We start from the raw sequence: 16,830 nt of genomic DNA, 5'->3' as shown, positions 1-16,830 counted from the left end.
AAAACTAAAAACCGAGCGTCGAAGGGTGCTCCAAATTTTCGGGCGCATACATTGAATCCGCCAGGACGCTTTCATAAGTCACCGCCGGAGGGGGGGGGGAGGGGGCTAGCAATTAACGATAGAATTCCGTGCCGGGAACCGACCCGGAAACGCGCGGCATGTTTTTTGTTTGTTGTTGTCTCTGGTGACACGTACGTGTCCGCGTCGGGCTGCATAGAGAGGATTGCACAGTAACGACCCGCGTTTGATAAGGGACGTGTACTCTGCCGCGATGGCTGCCGGGATGAGTCCCGATTTAATGGATAGAGGACAGATTCTGCAGATACATCAGAAGGCCGGCGCGATATCTCCCGCACGGATCGGGACAGAATCACGTCGTCCTCCCTTTCTCCCTGTCCCTCCGATAGGTGTACCTTCCAGCCCTCGATGGCTCCGGCCACCCACCCGCTATCGATCCGTCTCCTTTTTCCACCTTTGACTAACTTTTGGCCCCTCTCTCGCTACCCCGGCATCGATACTTGCCTCCTCGGCGAGGTCTCGCCGCCTCTTTCGAACGCGACAGATTGCATCACGCCTAATGGCAGCTGATGCGCACCGTTACCTCTCTCTCTTTCTCTCCCTCTCTCTCTCTGTCTCTCCGTGTGTCTCATTCTCCCGTTCTCTCTCATTCTGTCCGATATCGCCGTGCTCTCTTTCCTCCCAGAGATCCGATCGAGCCGCACGATGTGCTTAAGGGTCCGTTCTTTCGACGCTAGCCGATAGATTAGGGATCGAACCAGAGATTAGGACGTTCCTACCCTCGTTACGTGCGTTACACTATGCTCGAGTCTTTTCTATTCATAGGCCGGCCGGCAGCGGGGCCGGGAATCGCTTGCTGCTAACATTTTCGACACCGACACCGCCGGGAATATGTGTCAGGCTCGAATCAATCGTTCTTTGGATCCAGCTTGTTGAATTATTCGGTCGTTCTGCGAAAGCTGTATCGTTTTCCAAAAGAAATTTCAGTTTTGTAAGGACGTCGAAAGGAGCACTTGATTCGATATTTTGCCAGTAAAGGACGGGACTCCTACGGGTGCTGCAAGAAAAATGTTAAAGAGTTGAGAAACATGGAAAAATAATAATAAAAAATAACGAAACAATACTTCGAACGAGACTCGATATTTAAGAGCAAGGCGACGATGCGTTTGGTGCATCAAAAGATACATCTGTGTCTTATCGAATGAATTATCTTCGACTCGGTCTTCGTTTTATTTAAAAAGGAAAAAAAACGAAAGTTCCCGATTGCACAAAAATCGCGGATTTCGATGCGCGACGAAATTGTCTGCGAGAAACCGCGTACAGACATTCGCGTCTGCTCTTGACAATATCAACGAGTCGCAGACAGCGCGGCAACGTTTAAAATTCAACGCGAGCGACCAAACGCGTTCGTTCCGCGATTTTAATCGCGATCGTATAAAATCCGCGCGCGAAGTGGAACGAACGATTCGAAGTGGAAGAACGTCGCCGAGTTTTCCGTGGACGTCTACGCTCGGAAACGCGTCGGCGGGCAAGCTCGGGAGGTCCATTAAATTTGGATCTGGGTCACACCTGACCTATCTCGGATCTACTCGGCTCGTAGATCAAAACTCCGCGAAGCTTGATTAACCCGTTCGGGGGCGTAATCCGGAAAGTCTGGTCGAGCAGGATGATAGAAGACAACGAAGGCCGGTGATTGGTATCGAAGGTTTTATTGCATTGGTTTGACTCATATTAACAACAGGGGAACACATACATATGCATTTACATCTACTCTACCGATTATCTACATATATAACGTTTTCTGTAGTTTCGCCGTTAATCATGCTTAATTAATTCACCGTCGTAGCCTCGGCTGCTTATCTAACGCGCACGGTAGAAACTGTGGGAATACGAATCGATTCGCATTTTCTTTCTCTCTCTCTCTCTTGTTCTCTCTATTTCTTTCTCTCTCTCTCTCTCTCTCTCTCTCTTCCTCTCTGTGTCGGTGTTTTTGTCTCCGTCGTGTTACGAGCCACGCGTACGTGTGCGTACGATCCGCGATTTTTTGGTCGACCGAACGCGATGCAACGACCTCGTGCATTTCGCGATCGCCGCCGGCAAAGAAAACTGCATAGAACGTGCGCGAAACGCGCGACGAACGGAGAATATCAATGGGAAAACGTCTCTCCAGCTAGGATAATTATACAATGGTGTAATAATAATAATAATAATGACTAGACTGCGGAGTTTATGCTTCTCGGCGACGCGTGACACAGTGGGAAACTTCGACGGAATATAACACGTTGACTGCCCGAAAGAAACCTCGATCTGGTCGTCGATTATTTGCAATCGAAACTCGTAATCAGCGATCGAGATCGCAGAGCCGAAGCTTGTCGCTAGACCGTGGATCTTCGCGGAATCGACAGAGATTCTGTCGAATGAAGTCGAACGTCCAGCCGAGGTACCATAAGAAAGAGAAATTTGTATTCCGATTTCTCGGCGTGGACAATTTCGCGCGAAGATCCGCGGTCGACCGATCGCAGCGATCGCTTCTGCACGCTTCCGGATCGGGCCGAGACCAAATGAAATTTCGAACGGACGAAAGAACCGGGCAGCTAACGTGCTAAGCGAATTCGAGAGAAAAATTGAGGAGGAGCTCACTGGGAATCGTCTGGATAGCTGCTCGTTCCGCGTAAAAATCCGCAGTCTAATTTATGACCAACATTTCGTTCGCTATCTACGCGTCGCTTAAAGCTACTATCACACCGATTTATACATTTTTTTCGCCTAAAGTACTGATAGATATGCGGTCGGACGTGTCGCTCTAGAGTTCTCGCTGGCTCCTGCTGCTCTTTCCCTTCTCGATGCCTCTCGTCTCCCGTTCGCCAGCCCGCGAGAGAAATCTCGGGACGCGAGAGCGATCCGGCGGACGTAATACAGCAATGTCTCCCCAATTGACGCTCAGATTGTCCACGAAAATGGACAATTTTGTGAAGAAGGAGGTACGATTGTTCGAGCCTTGTGGCTCGTTCTTTTTATGGCTGCCGATTGTCAACGACTATAAAAACGAGTCGCGAGGCTCGAATAATTGTATCTCCTCTCCCCAAATTGCCCATTTTTCTGCACAATCTGGGCGTCAGTAAGGGAGACATTATTGTATTACGCTCCGGAACGGCTCTCGTTCCCGCTCGACGATCATACGTTACGCGCCTCTGCGGCCAGGTACAAATATTTACAAATATTTACACGAATAAGTAATCATCTAGCAGGTTACCGATCGATTGAGCTTTCATGCGACGATTAAACCGATATCACGGGGACCGGTTCTCCAATAACGATCGCGAGCCGACGCACACACACACGCCGGCGACGCCATCGTTCCTCCTCCCTTCCCACCCCCTTATTCGTCGCCGCCACCCCCGCACGCGTTCTCTCCTCTCTCTCTTTCTCTCTCACTCGCTCTCTCTCTTTCTCTCTCACTCGCTCTCTCTCTTTCTCTCTCTCTCTCCCTTCTCTGTTGATTTAACTGCAGCCGCGGTTTATTTCGCCGATACTATCCGCCGTCGATTATTTGCCTTCTCGGATATGCAGCCGCTCGGCAATTGCTCGGTTCGGTGTTTTGCGGCCGCAGCGCCGACCGGCCCGGTTAAAATATCATTGTCGCGGCCGGAATTGTCCGCGGCGAGTCGTCTAATTCGATTATCCGCGCTGTTTGGCTCGTTTTTGTCCGGATCGGACGCCGGCTCGCTTGTTTTTCGAAATTAAGAACCGACCTGTATCGCTGCCTCCGCGCCAATGATTTTTATCCCGATCGGCGGCTCCGACTCCGCTCGATCTTCCATCCCGACGGCTCAGATTATCCATGAATTAACAGAAAATCGATCGCAGCTTCGGAAATGGTCGATTTATTCCGTCCGAGGGAATCCCCGGGTCCATTTTAACCCTGATACGAACACTCCCGATCAGAATATTATTTCTGATTTATAATTACTGTAAATTCTCCGTAATTCGCACTTAGATTGTGCGTAGAAATAGACAATTTGGGAAGAGGAGATACGATTATCCGAGCCTCGCGGCTCATTTTTATAGTTGCCGACTGTCAATCGCTATAATAACGAGCCGCGAGGCTCGAATAATCCCTCTTCCCCAGTTTTCTCCATTTTGTGCACGATCTGAGCGCGAATTAGGGAGAATTCACTGTAGATCTCAGCGTGTAATATCATTGATTTCTTTCGCATTGCAAACTAAACTTCCTCAGCTCGCGAACCAAAATGAAACGCGGCTCTGTTTTATAATTCTTGAAAGCGAGGCTCGAACAATCGTATCTTCTCTTCCCGAGTCGTCGATTCTCGTTTCCAAGCCGACGGACAACGCGGGAGAAATTGCTGTAAACGGTCTTCGCGAGTCGAACGTCGATCTAAACCGGGGTCCGTGCGAGGATCAACGAATGGACGATCGTGCGAAAGTTCCGAAGATCGGAGAGACTCGTCGTCCGACGTTCGACGAGTCAGCAGAAAAGAAGAAGAGACCCGCGCGCGGCCTACGAAGAATCCGTAGAACGGAGGAAGAAACGCGAAGATTCCAGAGTCGAAGAGGGAGCCCGACACGTCGAGGGGTCGGAAGAAGGGTACTCTCGATCGACACAGAGATCAGGATCGATGGCTTATCTCGACAGCTCGGACTTGACGGATCTGTAATTGTCTTTGGCCTCGGACTCGTTGGTCCGATGCCGTCGGTGTAGCTGCGTGGGCCACGGATACGGGGGCACTGAATCGTCTTTGATCATGGGGTAGTCCCTCTTGGCGACCACGTCCGGCTGGGTCAGGTAGTTGGAGGCGGTAGCAGGGTGCGGTAGCAAAAATGGCGGGACGAACGAGTGGCCACCGGGTCCGTGGTGGACGGACGCGTAACCGGTCTGCTGTCCGTGGGCCTGCGCGGAGCTGGCCAGGCCGTTGTGGACCGGCGGCTCGGTCTCGTGGAGCTTCCTCATGTGCTTCTTCAGGTCGAAGTTCCTGCAGAACCCCTTCCCGCAGATCTGACAGTAGTAGGGCTTCTTGTCGTTGTGCGTGTACATGTGGAAGTTGAGATTGTAGACCTGGTGGAAGGCTTTCGGGCACTGGTTGCACTTGAACTCCTTGACGGGATCGTGCGTCAGCTTGTGGTTCTTGTAGTTGCCCTTCTGGTGGAACCCCTTGCCGCATTCCTCGCAGACGAACGGCTTGAAGTTGGAGTGTATGCGCCGGTGGGTGTTCAGCGTCGAGCTCCTGTTGAACGCCTTGCCGCAGGTGATGCATTTGTGCGGCTTGTCCTTCGTGTGGATGATCTTGTGCCTGCACAGGGTGCTGGCCTGCCGGAACGCCTTGCCGCACACCTTGCAGAGGAACGGCCGTGCCCCGGTGTGGACGGGCATGTGTCTGTTCAGGTTGTACTGCGCGTTGAACTCCTTCCCGCACTCCTTGCAGGTGAACGTCTTCTGCTTGCTGCCGCCGTTCATCTGGCTGCCCTTCGGGCTCGGGCTCTTCTTGACCCTCTGGATCTCCCGCGAGTTCTCCGTCAGCTTCACCCTGGACATCGCCTCCTGCACGTCCGTCAACGGCAGAGAGTTCGGCGGTACCATCGCCGTCGTGGCCGGCGGCGTCGGGAACGCGTTCAGCAAAGGGTACGTCGACTGGGAGTAGAAGAACGGGTAGCACTGCATGTACTGCATGTACGTCGGCACGTACTTCTTGAAGGCCGACGGGATCGTGGACGACTTCTTGTCCGGCTCCATGATCTTCTCGATCGAGAAGTTCAATGGCGTCGGCGAGGAGACCCGCTCGGTCCGAAGGCTCGTCTGTGTCTCGGGCGCCATTCTGCTGCCGGTCGGGCACGGTTACATCGTAGACCTGCAACGGAAACGTCAACCAGTTAAATCCGTGTCGAAGCGGCACTCTCTGGCTGTCCGCCTGCCTGCACCGCTTGTTTTCATGGTCGATCACCGCTCTGTCCCGTGGCTCTGCGCCGACGGGAATGGCCGCGAACCCTCCCTTCGGTGTTTAACGCCGCCCATTTACTGCCCGGTCACGCTAATTTCTCACGATTCCGATTACGATTGCCTCCCACGGACATGGCGACCCTTTTTTCATACACGGATCTCGATGTTAACGCCACGGATTTAGCGGCGACCTACCGCATCTTTCGGTATCGTCCTGCGATTTTGCGGCGACAACGCGTTTCGACCAGTTCGATCGCGTTTCTAACTAAGACAATTTCAGCTGAGAAGAACCGCTGCTGACTCTATGGTTCTTAGACAGATCTCGTCATTTATTTCAACGCTCGTTCCAAGGTAAGAAACTTTCTCTCGCCTTTATTTCTTCTTTTTATTTAACAGTGTTAGAGATAACTATTTTATACTCTGTCACATGTTAGAATCCCTCTTTGAAATGCTACAAATCTTCGTTATGTACTTCTCATCGAAATCTTATTACTAGTTTTAGAAATATTAAATATTAAATAATATTTGCGAAAGTGGTTTTTTCAAACTTTACCGGCTTTCTATCCCCGCCGATCGTGCGAGCAAAGCTCGATTTATGAAGCCTGATTCGTTTCTCTGTACGTGACACAGTTAACTAAAAATATTAACAAACTATATACCGGGTATTAATCATTACAATTGCCGTTTATCGTTGCCGCGAATAGATAGTTACGTCCGCGACGATATTCGCGGCAAAAGCGGAGAAGTCGTCGTCCGTCGTTCGGAATTCCATCCGTCTTTGTCCAGAAAAGAAACGCCGATGGTTGATTAGGGAGGCCGACTCGAGGAACGCGGTTTCCAAGCTTGGGAACCTAGACTTCGCAACGATCGAAGCCGCCAGCGTAATTCCTGGCACGGAGTGCAGGAGCTTCGGCAGCTGAATAATAGGGGAGTACCCAAATCATGGCGATCAATTTGATGACTTCGAGGACCGTCGTTAGCGGCCCGTTCTCCTCCCTTCGCAGAACTCTGTTAATGTTTTAGTGAGCCCCCGCACACAGGGACGTCGCGAACGGAACCCACATGTCGGCGAATCCGAGTGAAACATGTGGTACCGGCTATTATATCCACTCAATTGGCCCTCGTGTTGACATAGAAAAAGAGGACGGGCCGCGTCGAACGATGGGGGCTGGCAAACGTCGAACGTCGACCAGGGAATGCTCCATTTCGCGCTTCGTCTCGGACCTGGACGCGCCTAAACGACCGCCATCTTTGATGCTTCGGCCGTCGGATGGTCGGACACGGACGGCTCGTTTCGTGATCGCATTTATTCGAATTCCATAATTAATCTCGAGAATGAATTTTGTAAGTGCGATAACTCGATCTTCGGTCTCCTCGAATATTGTTTTATAAAAATAACGAGATAAAGGATTCGATGAAAAAATTTCCCACAGGAATGTTTCTATAATTTTAATATCTGTGCAAGAAAAATCATTTTCACTGGTTTTCGTTTCACTGTATAGTTTAATCGTCTCTTGAACAAAGATAATTCAAATCTCCAAATTAAATAAATTGTCGATTCAATAATCAACCAACGTCACTTTCTTTTCATTTCGGAAATATATGCATTCGCGAGAAAATCGCGAGTACGTCGGTTAGCATTCGGTGAGAAAGAAAGCATTGCTCGAGCTTCGGTCGGAAGAATAGTTCGAGGGCCGACGGTAGTTAACCAGCCGTCATCGTCGACGAAGAACGATAAATTACCCAGTAGCCCGTTGTTGCGTCGGATGATCTTGACCCCGGGGCCACTGTTCAATCTAATTACGTATGCGCACGCAATTTGAATGTTGATTCGCGCGCAAAACGGCATGAATATACAGGTAGCCATTAAGCATGTGCAACATGGAAAAGGGGGATGAATGGCGGGGGCTGAATGAGTCGCGAAATGGTCAGCACAGTTGAAGAGCAAGCTTCCCCGAGGTATCACAGAAGGTTTGCACCGTCGAAAAGTAGAAATGTTTGCCCTGTAGAATGGCGTTATGTTTGGACTTGGAATGACGGCTGGAATTGGATAGGACGTTTCTGGTTGGCCCGTCGGATACTCGTTTCTGGTCCATGGTTCTCCGCGTTCCATGGCGATACAAAAATCGATTCGAATACTCCCTTCGTCGGTCTTCATAATTACACCCTGTACAACTCCCTTCGAAGCTACAACGATTAGAATTACGGTAATGTCTCCCTAACTGACGCTCGGATTGTCCACGAAAATGGACAATTTGGGAAAAGGAGATACGATTATTCGAGTCTTGCGCCTCGTTTTTATAGTTGTTGCGAAACGGTAATTATAAAAACGAGGCGCAAGATTCAATCGCATCTCCTCTTCCCAAATCGTCCATTTTTCTGGACAATCCGAGTGTCACTTAGAGAGACATTACTGTATTTCGAAGTGAAAATTCTTTCAATTAGGGGTTGGCTCGGACGAGGATGAATAGAATGTTTCTAATTCCTCCGCAGGATAATCTAGCTTATCCGTGTATCCGTGGCGCTACAAAAATTAATTAGCGTTTACAACAAACCCTTCCCCTATATCTTCCTTGAAAAATACAAAACGATTGCAATAATTTCAACGCTAAAATTCTGTTCCTTAACGGCGACCAGATTAAAAACAATTCGGGTAGTTTCTTGCGAAGATGAACATTGTAACGGCGTTATCAAAGATCAAAGGAGCCGATTTTAAACGAAGCGCGCCGAGCGCACGGTTAAATTATTGCTCGAACCAGGAAAATGTCTCACCTTCGGAGGGCCGGCGCGTCGAGGTTCGGTGAAAACGCGGGGTCCCCGAAACGGCGGAAACGCGCGGCACCCCTCGACAGGGTGGAATTATGACGGCAGTGGTCCTGCCATAAGCCCCGCCCATTACCGGGTGCCTCTCGATTGTCCCGCGGCCAAAGGCAGCCCTAATAACCAGGGAACAAGGAGCGGAAAAGCAACCCCGGTGTGAGAAGCGAGACTCGAGAAGGGAAACGATCTCCTCGCGCACCCCCGTAACGCCCCTATGACCTATAGAAAACCCGTAGACGTCGACTTGATCGCCATGGAACAGCGCAACTGTCGACGATAAACGACAAAAGGACAGGATGATTATGCGCCTTCGAGTGTCGGCCTGGAACGCAAGAGATTCGACTCCCACCCTCCCTCCCGCCCTCCGTACGTCACCCCCGTCACCGTTTCCTCTCCCCACCGCACCGTTGGTTTCGTCATTTCGATTTCCACCCCCTCCTTTGCCGGGCCACCAGCCGAGTGTCTTTCTTCACCGGTCCCTTTTCACCGTCTTTCTCGCAGCCTCCCCCTCATTCTACGTCTTAATGGACAGCTCACTCCTGTCTCGCGTTTGCACTTTTCCCTCTCGCACTTTATTTTCCCGCTACCAAACTCTGCTTGTCTTTTCCACTCCCCTTCTCGCCCTTTGCGAGATACTTTCAGCCCCCTTCGCGCCGCGCTTTTCCTCCCTTTCCGACGTCTCTTTCTCCGTTCCCGATCCTCCCTTCCGCTGTCATTCTCCTTTTCGCTCCCTTTCCCTTGTTCCCTCTCTTTCTCTCTCTTTCTCTCTCTTTCTCGCTGTCGTCGCTCTGTCGCTCTGTTTGCCTGGTAGCAGAGGGTGACAGCGCGCTCTCTCTCTCTCTCACTCTCCTTGTCCTTTATCAACGCGTCTGGCAGCGGTCGCGCGAGAGCGATCGAGAGGAGAGAGGTGGAGAGAGCCGGTGGTGGGAACGACCGCCGAGGGATTGGATGCTCGCTCTATCACCCTCGGGGAACTCACGCGAGAGGGGATGGTCTTTGGCAACATGGTGGGGGCCGGTATTGTTACAGTGCTTAACGAGCGGCCGAGGTAATCAGTATCGCTCCTTGTGGCCGCCGACAATTCTGCCAATTTGCTTCAATCTCGGCTGGCGCATGGCCGACGGCCACTCTCCGGGACCATTTTGTTTTCTAGAATCGGTCCCGGGATCCTCACCCCCCCCCCGTTTTCGAGGGAAACCGTCATCTTCGCGGGGACCGTATTGTTTTTCGGAGCCCCGCCGCCTCCGGCGGCGTCGAACGATTTCGAGAGGTCCGCGTGATCGATACGGAGGGTGGAAACGGAACCCGGGTTCCGTGACCCACTCGAGCCACCCCCGCGCCGCGATCCGCCGGCAGGTGAGCTCGCCGTTAAATGTACAAAGTTTACCGATGCGGTTACAAATGGTCCGAAGAATCCAATCGACGCCGGTAAACTGTTAGCGACGACGATGAGGCGCGGGCCCGGGCCAAAGAAAGTTGAAGGAGCTCGGAAGGAACTTGAAATGGCTTTGCAAATTTACCCGCCTCGTTGTCGGCCCATTAATTATCTCCTCTCCTATCCGCTAACGATCGGCCTTTCCTCCTTCCCGGACCCCTGCCCCTTCGCTGCCCTCCTCGTCATCGAGTCATCGAACTCCGACGACTTCCCGACCTTTCGAAACTGCCCAGACTTCGCTGAAATATTTTTTTAGGAAATCGCCGGGGGTTGTCACCGAATCCATCGTGCACGGATCTTTCCTCCACCTCGTTCGTTTCAATCCAGACTTTCTACATTCTCGAGTCGACCTGTCCAATGATTATCGAGGCAATACTTTTGGACACAGGAGGGTTGGAAACAGGGGTTGACTCTACAGAAACGAAATCTACCTGAAACTTAACAGACGCGCGATTCAATTCTGCGCAAAATTCTTGTCTTCGATAGAACGGTCGACCGATTCGATAAAATATATCCTAATAGCGTAGGGTGCATTCTACAGAGTGTCCCAGAAATGCCTTGCAATCCCGAAATGGGGAGATCCTGAGGTCATTCGAAGTAACCTTTTTCTTAGCGAAAATGCAATCCGCGGCTTTGTTCGCGAGTTATCAACGAAAAACGGTGACCAATGCTTCGATGCTTCGTGCGCTCGTTGGCTGAACCGCCTCGCGCCAGTCGAGCTCGCCTCTTATTGGTCAGCGTTTTTCATTAACAACTCGAAAACAAAGCCGCGAATTGCATTTTCGCTGAGGAAAAAGTTACTTCGAATCACCTGAGAAATCCCTCGTTTCTAGATTTGCGCGACGTTTTCGGGACACCCTATATTAGAATGAGCTGCGACAGTGTTCTTGGACTTCGCTCGGACGTTCATCGATCAGATATCTTTGCGCGTGGTTCAGCAGGCGCTATCTAACCCCTGGAGTAGAGCGATACCCCGTAGACATCCTGTAAAAATGGCGTATCGTTGCAGGGCGAGAAACGTTTCCTCGATTAGCCAAGGCCAGGATCGATGGTTGCGATCGTTGCAGCGTTGTAGGCACAGGTTGACACGCTCATCAAGATAGCGGCGCGGGTTAACCCCGAAACGGTAAGCAACGATAATTCGAATCAGTGACTCCCCAATATGAACATTCCGGATCGGGAGGGGCTGAAGCCGAGTGGGCGGATAGGGGTTTCGCGTGCAACGCGTGCATCAATCACCGACTCCTTCTGCGAATATACCTGCTCATGAGGTCAGACGCCTATCGCTCTTCGCCGTTAAGTGGCGATAAGAATATAAGCCGGCCCGAACGAATTCTGCCGCTTAACTTTATTACGATCGCTCTAACGGCCACGTGATACCGTCGAAATGTGTCACCGGCCGTTTCCTCCGAAAAGAAACAGAGTTGCTGTTCCGCCGCTGATCCGAGCGCCCTGTTCTTTTCGAATCAAGCCGCGATATTTCTCGCCGACCTCCCGCGGGAATACCGGAACACTATATTCACCTTGGTAAACTTTCGCCGACTCGACGATCTGTCCGCGAAAATTACCGCCGAGATTCTTACGACCGGATTTCCACCAGCCGATCGATGTTCTTCATATTTGCCGGCCTGGTGGCGCGCGATTTTCACTGCTGCAACCGCGCGAGCTTGTCATTGTGATATTATACGATTTTTAATGCTGTTGCCTCTCTAGTTTGTCGTCGTGGTATCAGAAATTTCGAGTTTATCAAGAGCAAGAAACCTTCTTCTCTAAAACAAATTCGATCGACCGCTTGGCTACAGATTTATTCGAAAAATTCTTGCGTTTGGAAACAAACGCACCCAAACGTATCCAAAGAATTAAGCAGCAAAAGTGCAGCTAAAAGAATGTTCGCACTTTAAGAGATCCAAAGCGCGTCTAAAAGAATTCTGCATCATTGCCTCCTGCATTAGACTCGTCCTTCGTCGTCTAAATAGTTAACCCCAAGCCTAGAACACCTAGCAACAATTGCGCTACTTTTTCTCGCTGAAAGTTGCTCGAATTACGAGGATCCTTCCATAGGAAACAATCGAATGAATTTCTTAATTTAAGCCTAGCACGTGATCAAAATGTCGAGAGATAACAGCGCACGGTCGTTAATTTTAGCGATCGGCGTGTGTCCAGCGTTTTCCAGAAATAAACAAGCAACGAGCGCGCGCAGGCCTAACGAAATGAAATGTAAAACGAGTCCGATTAGGCTCGCGGCGCGGTACTTCCTGCTGGTTTATCAAATCCCCGAATGATTCAATTAATTTCCGCGCCGGTATGTATATATATATATCCGTGCTCTCCGCGGAACAGGCCGCGATGGTAATTAGCGTAAAGCAATCTGATCGCCGTAACGCACGAAAAGCTCTCGGCGCGGCGAGACATGTCGTTGAGCATACGGCAGAACATTGTTCCGGGGGATGGAATTAAACTTCCCGCCGACGGCGGAAAGTTCCTTAAAATTAAGCCGTTCCGGTGCCCCATCCCCCCCGATCCCGGCCGATCCGAGAGGAGCAAAGTAAACGGCGCACAACTGCGCGACTTAATTCAGAATACACCGCCGCGGCGGCTCCCGTCCAACAACCCCCGCGATTCGTGCGAGGCGACTCGCAATTTATTCGTCTTCGCCTCGGCACCGCGCCGCACCGCGCCACCGCTCTCCAATTAACTTTAAATCACCCTCTCCGCGAGTCCTCGTAACGCGAAACTTCGAAATCGAGCCATGCCGCGCGCTTAAGCCCTCGGAAAAATAAAAGCCCGCCGCCGTCGCGTCGGGGATCGCGTTTTCATCCCTCCGCGCCGTTTAAATATCGGATCCCGGCGTCCGGCGTTCCCACACGGTCCCCGGAACGCTGCGCGAGGATAATGAATTCAAGGTTAAATTCGTCAAGGTTAATTAAGCGATCCTGCGCGCGTCTTAAGCTGGCCGATGTTCGCGGCTCGCGCTGCTGCCGGGTGCAACGACGCGCGGAAAACGATGCTCGCGTTCCCAGCAATTAGAAAACAGAATTATAGACTCTGTCGATGGAGTCGGGAGCAAGTTCGAGTGGATCTCGAATGATCTAATGGGGTTCTCTGATCGTCCCAACCCTTGTCGCCAGTGCCACGTGACCGTGCGGGTCGAGATCCGCGAAAATTTCGCTGAGAAAGCTGCCGAGACCGATTAATCCGGCTAATTTCGAATCGGCTTACCAACGACGCGCGATCCTCGCGTAGCGTTGGGTGAACAGGACAGGAAGGGCGGGTTTGTGGCCGAGTTATGGCACACGGGACAACCGAGGGGGCGTGCATTGTGCCTGCTGTCATCCTCAGTCGAGCTTTCGTTACCCCAAATGCTAATTATATGTCAACCGTTCACGCGCCGCATCACGGAGGCGGATGTCAGCCGTGGAACAATGAGGAGGCGAGTCTAATGGGCTTCTTCCACGAGAAAGACGCCCGCCGGACCTTGCCGCGTCCCCGGAAAAATTCTGGGCTGTCTGGTTGCCTCTACGCAGGCTCCGCCGAGCGCCCGTTCCCTATCGTAATAACGAACGTCGTACTTGATTATTCCTGTCGAAAATTTAGCTCGATTTCTATCGTTACCTCGGTCACAATTTTATCGAATTACATAGACTTCGTTCAGGAAGCTTCGACAGTGAAAATTATATTACGTTGAGTTGCAGAATCTTGGAAATTAGGCTTTGTCTCAACCCTTTGATGTCACGTGAGACGAGTGACAGGACTTGAGAATCAATTTTGATTACGATTTATCAAGTAAATCAAGTCCAGGAGATGTAAGAAAATTATACAATTAATTGTGCAATCAGTTGTAATCAATCTTGACTTTTCTCTAGATACATTGGTCGATGAATTGTTCTAATAATGCAGGACTTTTATAGTTTTGACGTAGTAATAAACACTTTAAGCCTTTCGATGTTCGGTCTGATCGAGTGAGAATCACGTTCTGCAATTTATGCTATTGTAATATGGTCTGACTTGCATTTATATTTGTTAATATAAAAAGTAGATATTTCATCTATTATAGTTTTTGGCGCACCGTAGAAATACATTCCAGCGTAAACTAATTTTCCTTCAGCTTGTGAACAGAAATAAAATAAAAACGAGCCGCGAGGCTCGAATAATCGTATCTCCTCTTCCCAAATTATCCATTTTTGTGCAATCCAATCTCGGCGTAAATTACAGAGAATTTATTGTATAACGTTGGTGGCGATCGGAGGAAAGACGTACGGTGAAAAATAATCGCGGCGGAAGAAAGATCGCGGAACAAAGTTGCTGGCCCAATTGGAGCACGGTATTGTTTGAAGCGGGTTTAACGAGCCCTGCGTATGAGCAAGCGTGTAAAGGATCGGACAAAAAGGGCGGAAAAAGAAAATCGGTGCCCACGTGCATGCCCGTATGAATACGGCCGGCTTTCCAAAATGGCAACGAGTCCCGCTGGGCTCGATGCATCTCGAATTCACGTACAGCTCGACGTATCGCCGAGTCGAGCGGAATTGGCGGGGGGTTCACAGCTGCGCAGTCTACGGGGGGTTCCCCGGCCCTCACCCCCGTGCCGCAAGCGACCCGGCTGGAACACCTCGTTATCACCGATTCGTCCTTTTCGTCTCTGCCTTTAACTTGAGCCGATCCCTGGTGACTTCCGCCGGGAACACACCCTTGCTTTTAACGAGATCCGTGTGATAGAGTCCGCTTGGGAACCGGCGCGCCGCCATTTTTCCGAAGCTGGTTTCGAGATCGAGGTAATTCGCGACGTATTACATTCCCCTATGCTTCATGCTGCCACGTTTTTCACGTTTCAGCAACGAGCCGCGACGATGGAACCAGTTAACCCTTTGCGCCGCGATTTCCTACGCAGCTGCGTCGATTTGTACATTTCTGCACCCTTAACGATCGCGTCGATGGAACGAGATTATTTTCGCTCCTTGCACGCCTTCGTTCATCTTTGTTCCCGAATTTTTATGGCGGAGGAGTACTTTTATAACAGTGCTAAATGTACGAAGAAATATTTACGAAATTTTCATCAAGAGTCTGGCCGGTTCTTTTGGGAATATCGTCAGTTATCTTAACTGCGGATTTTTCGTTTATTGCAAGACAGACTAAGTTCCATTTAAAGCAGCCTATTTAAACAATAAAAGTAAAAATAGCAGTGTTCGACGATTGCATCCTACAAAATCCAGCGGCGCCCACGATATCGCAGGATAAAAATAAAAAGGTGGGCGCACTCGAGACAATATGAGAACAAAAAAAAGAAAGAAAGTGAAATCGATTCACAGCGACGTTCGACCGGATCGAACGAGCGTATCGACGCGAACGGTTGGACAAAGATTAACATCAATTACCGGTGTTAATTGCAGGCCGGTCGAGCTGGTTGGCCGGCAGTTCGCGGACGAAAGGAGGACAAACGGGCCCGCAAATGCAATCTAAAAGTGCACACGTGGCCCCGGGACGCGATGCCGCAGCGGGCGCCTTCGGTCTGCCGTCTGTGCGCGTTCATTTCGCATTTTCGGCGTCGTTGCCGCCGCCCCGCTGACAATGGGCCGCGTAACTCGAGATCGCCGGGCCTTCGTCAAACATAATGACGATCGCCGGCGACGATCATAATGGTGCCCGTGGAATAATCAGCGGGATAAAAGTCAGGAAAACAATAAGCGCCGGCATTGTCACTTCGCGGGCCCTTTCAGCCCGCCCTACAGGCCTGTTTGCGTCGCGGCCGTTTTGTCGACGGACTCGATGGGAATCGCGTTCGACGAGCACAATGCCCGGAATCGAATTATTATCGGCTCGGTTGAGGTAATAATCGTCCGGCCTCCTCGAGGATCCGGCACGAGGATTCTTTCGAGGGGCCGCCGGGCTGCTCTCGGGCTTCTTCAACCCCCGGGGGCCGGACTCAAAATATTATTGCGTTCCCGCGCGCCTTCGCACTCCGATTCGGCGCATTTCGACGCTAGATTTACGAAGCACTGAAAGCAGCTGTTTCCTATTGATTTATAAAAGTAACGATAAGAGATTTATGCTCATTTTTAAGGAGTGCTATTTTTGCAGCGAGTAACATACATATTAACCCTTTGCACTCGAGCGGTGACTCTGACGCGCCACTAAAATTGCTACACCACGTTCCAACATAATTTTTACATTATCAAAGCTTAGATATAAAAGATTGTTAAAAGTCTTACTGTTGTACGAGTTGCAAGACTCAATTCCATATGCATGAAATGGACTTTATCGTATAAAATGGAAATACTATAAGTCAGAAAAGTTATTTAGATTTACAATTAAAATGGCTTCGAGTGCAAAGGGTTGAACAAGTAACCCATAAATGTATCTGTATAATCTGAATAATCGGAAATTAAACAATTAGTGATCCGTCAATTTCGCTATAATTCCTTAAGTATTAATACTCTGAAAGAAGAACATGTCTCTATCGTTTAGTATTACTGAATTTCACGCGGAATTAAGGATATCTAAGTTAGGGTGTTTTGTACTGTTCTATAGCACTTGTTAGGAAAAAGATTATATGTATAGTCGGTAGACTCTAAGGATTCTATAGGTAGATTTGCGACGAAAATGGGTAGGT

The 16,830-nt window shown here is 50.2% G+C and overlaps 1 protein-coding gene across 1 annotated transcript in view; it reads right to left on the bottom strand.

The window, feature by feature from the left end:
* Positions 1 to 1,708: 1,708 nt before the first annotated feature.
* LOC117218838 (uncharacterized) overlaps positions 1,709 to 16,830 on the bottom strand; it is a 45,184-nt gene continuing 30,062 nt past the window's right edge. Inside the window, exon 2 of the mRNA XM_033467518.2 lies at positions 1,709 to 5,882. Within this exon, the coding sequence (XP_033323409.1) occupies positions 4,661 to 5,848 (1,188 nt within the window). The 5' untranslated portion in view covers positions 5,849 to 5,882 and the 3' untranslated portion in view covers positions 1,709 to 4,660. The remainder of the gene's footprint in view (positions 5,883 to 16,830) is intronic.

Source organism: Megalopta genalis, chromosome 4 (genome assembly GCF_051020955.1).
Source record: "Megalopta genalis isolate 19385.01 chromosome 4, iyMegGena1_principal, whole genome shotgun sequence".
NCBI lineage: Eukaryota > Metazoa > Arthropoda > Insecta > Hymenoptera > Halictidae > Megalopta > Megalopta genalis.
Note: the sequence above shows the minus strand (reverse complement) of the source record. Positions and strands in the feature narration are given on the sequence as shown.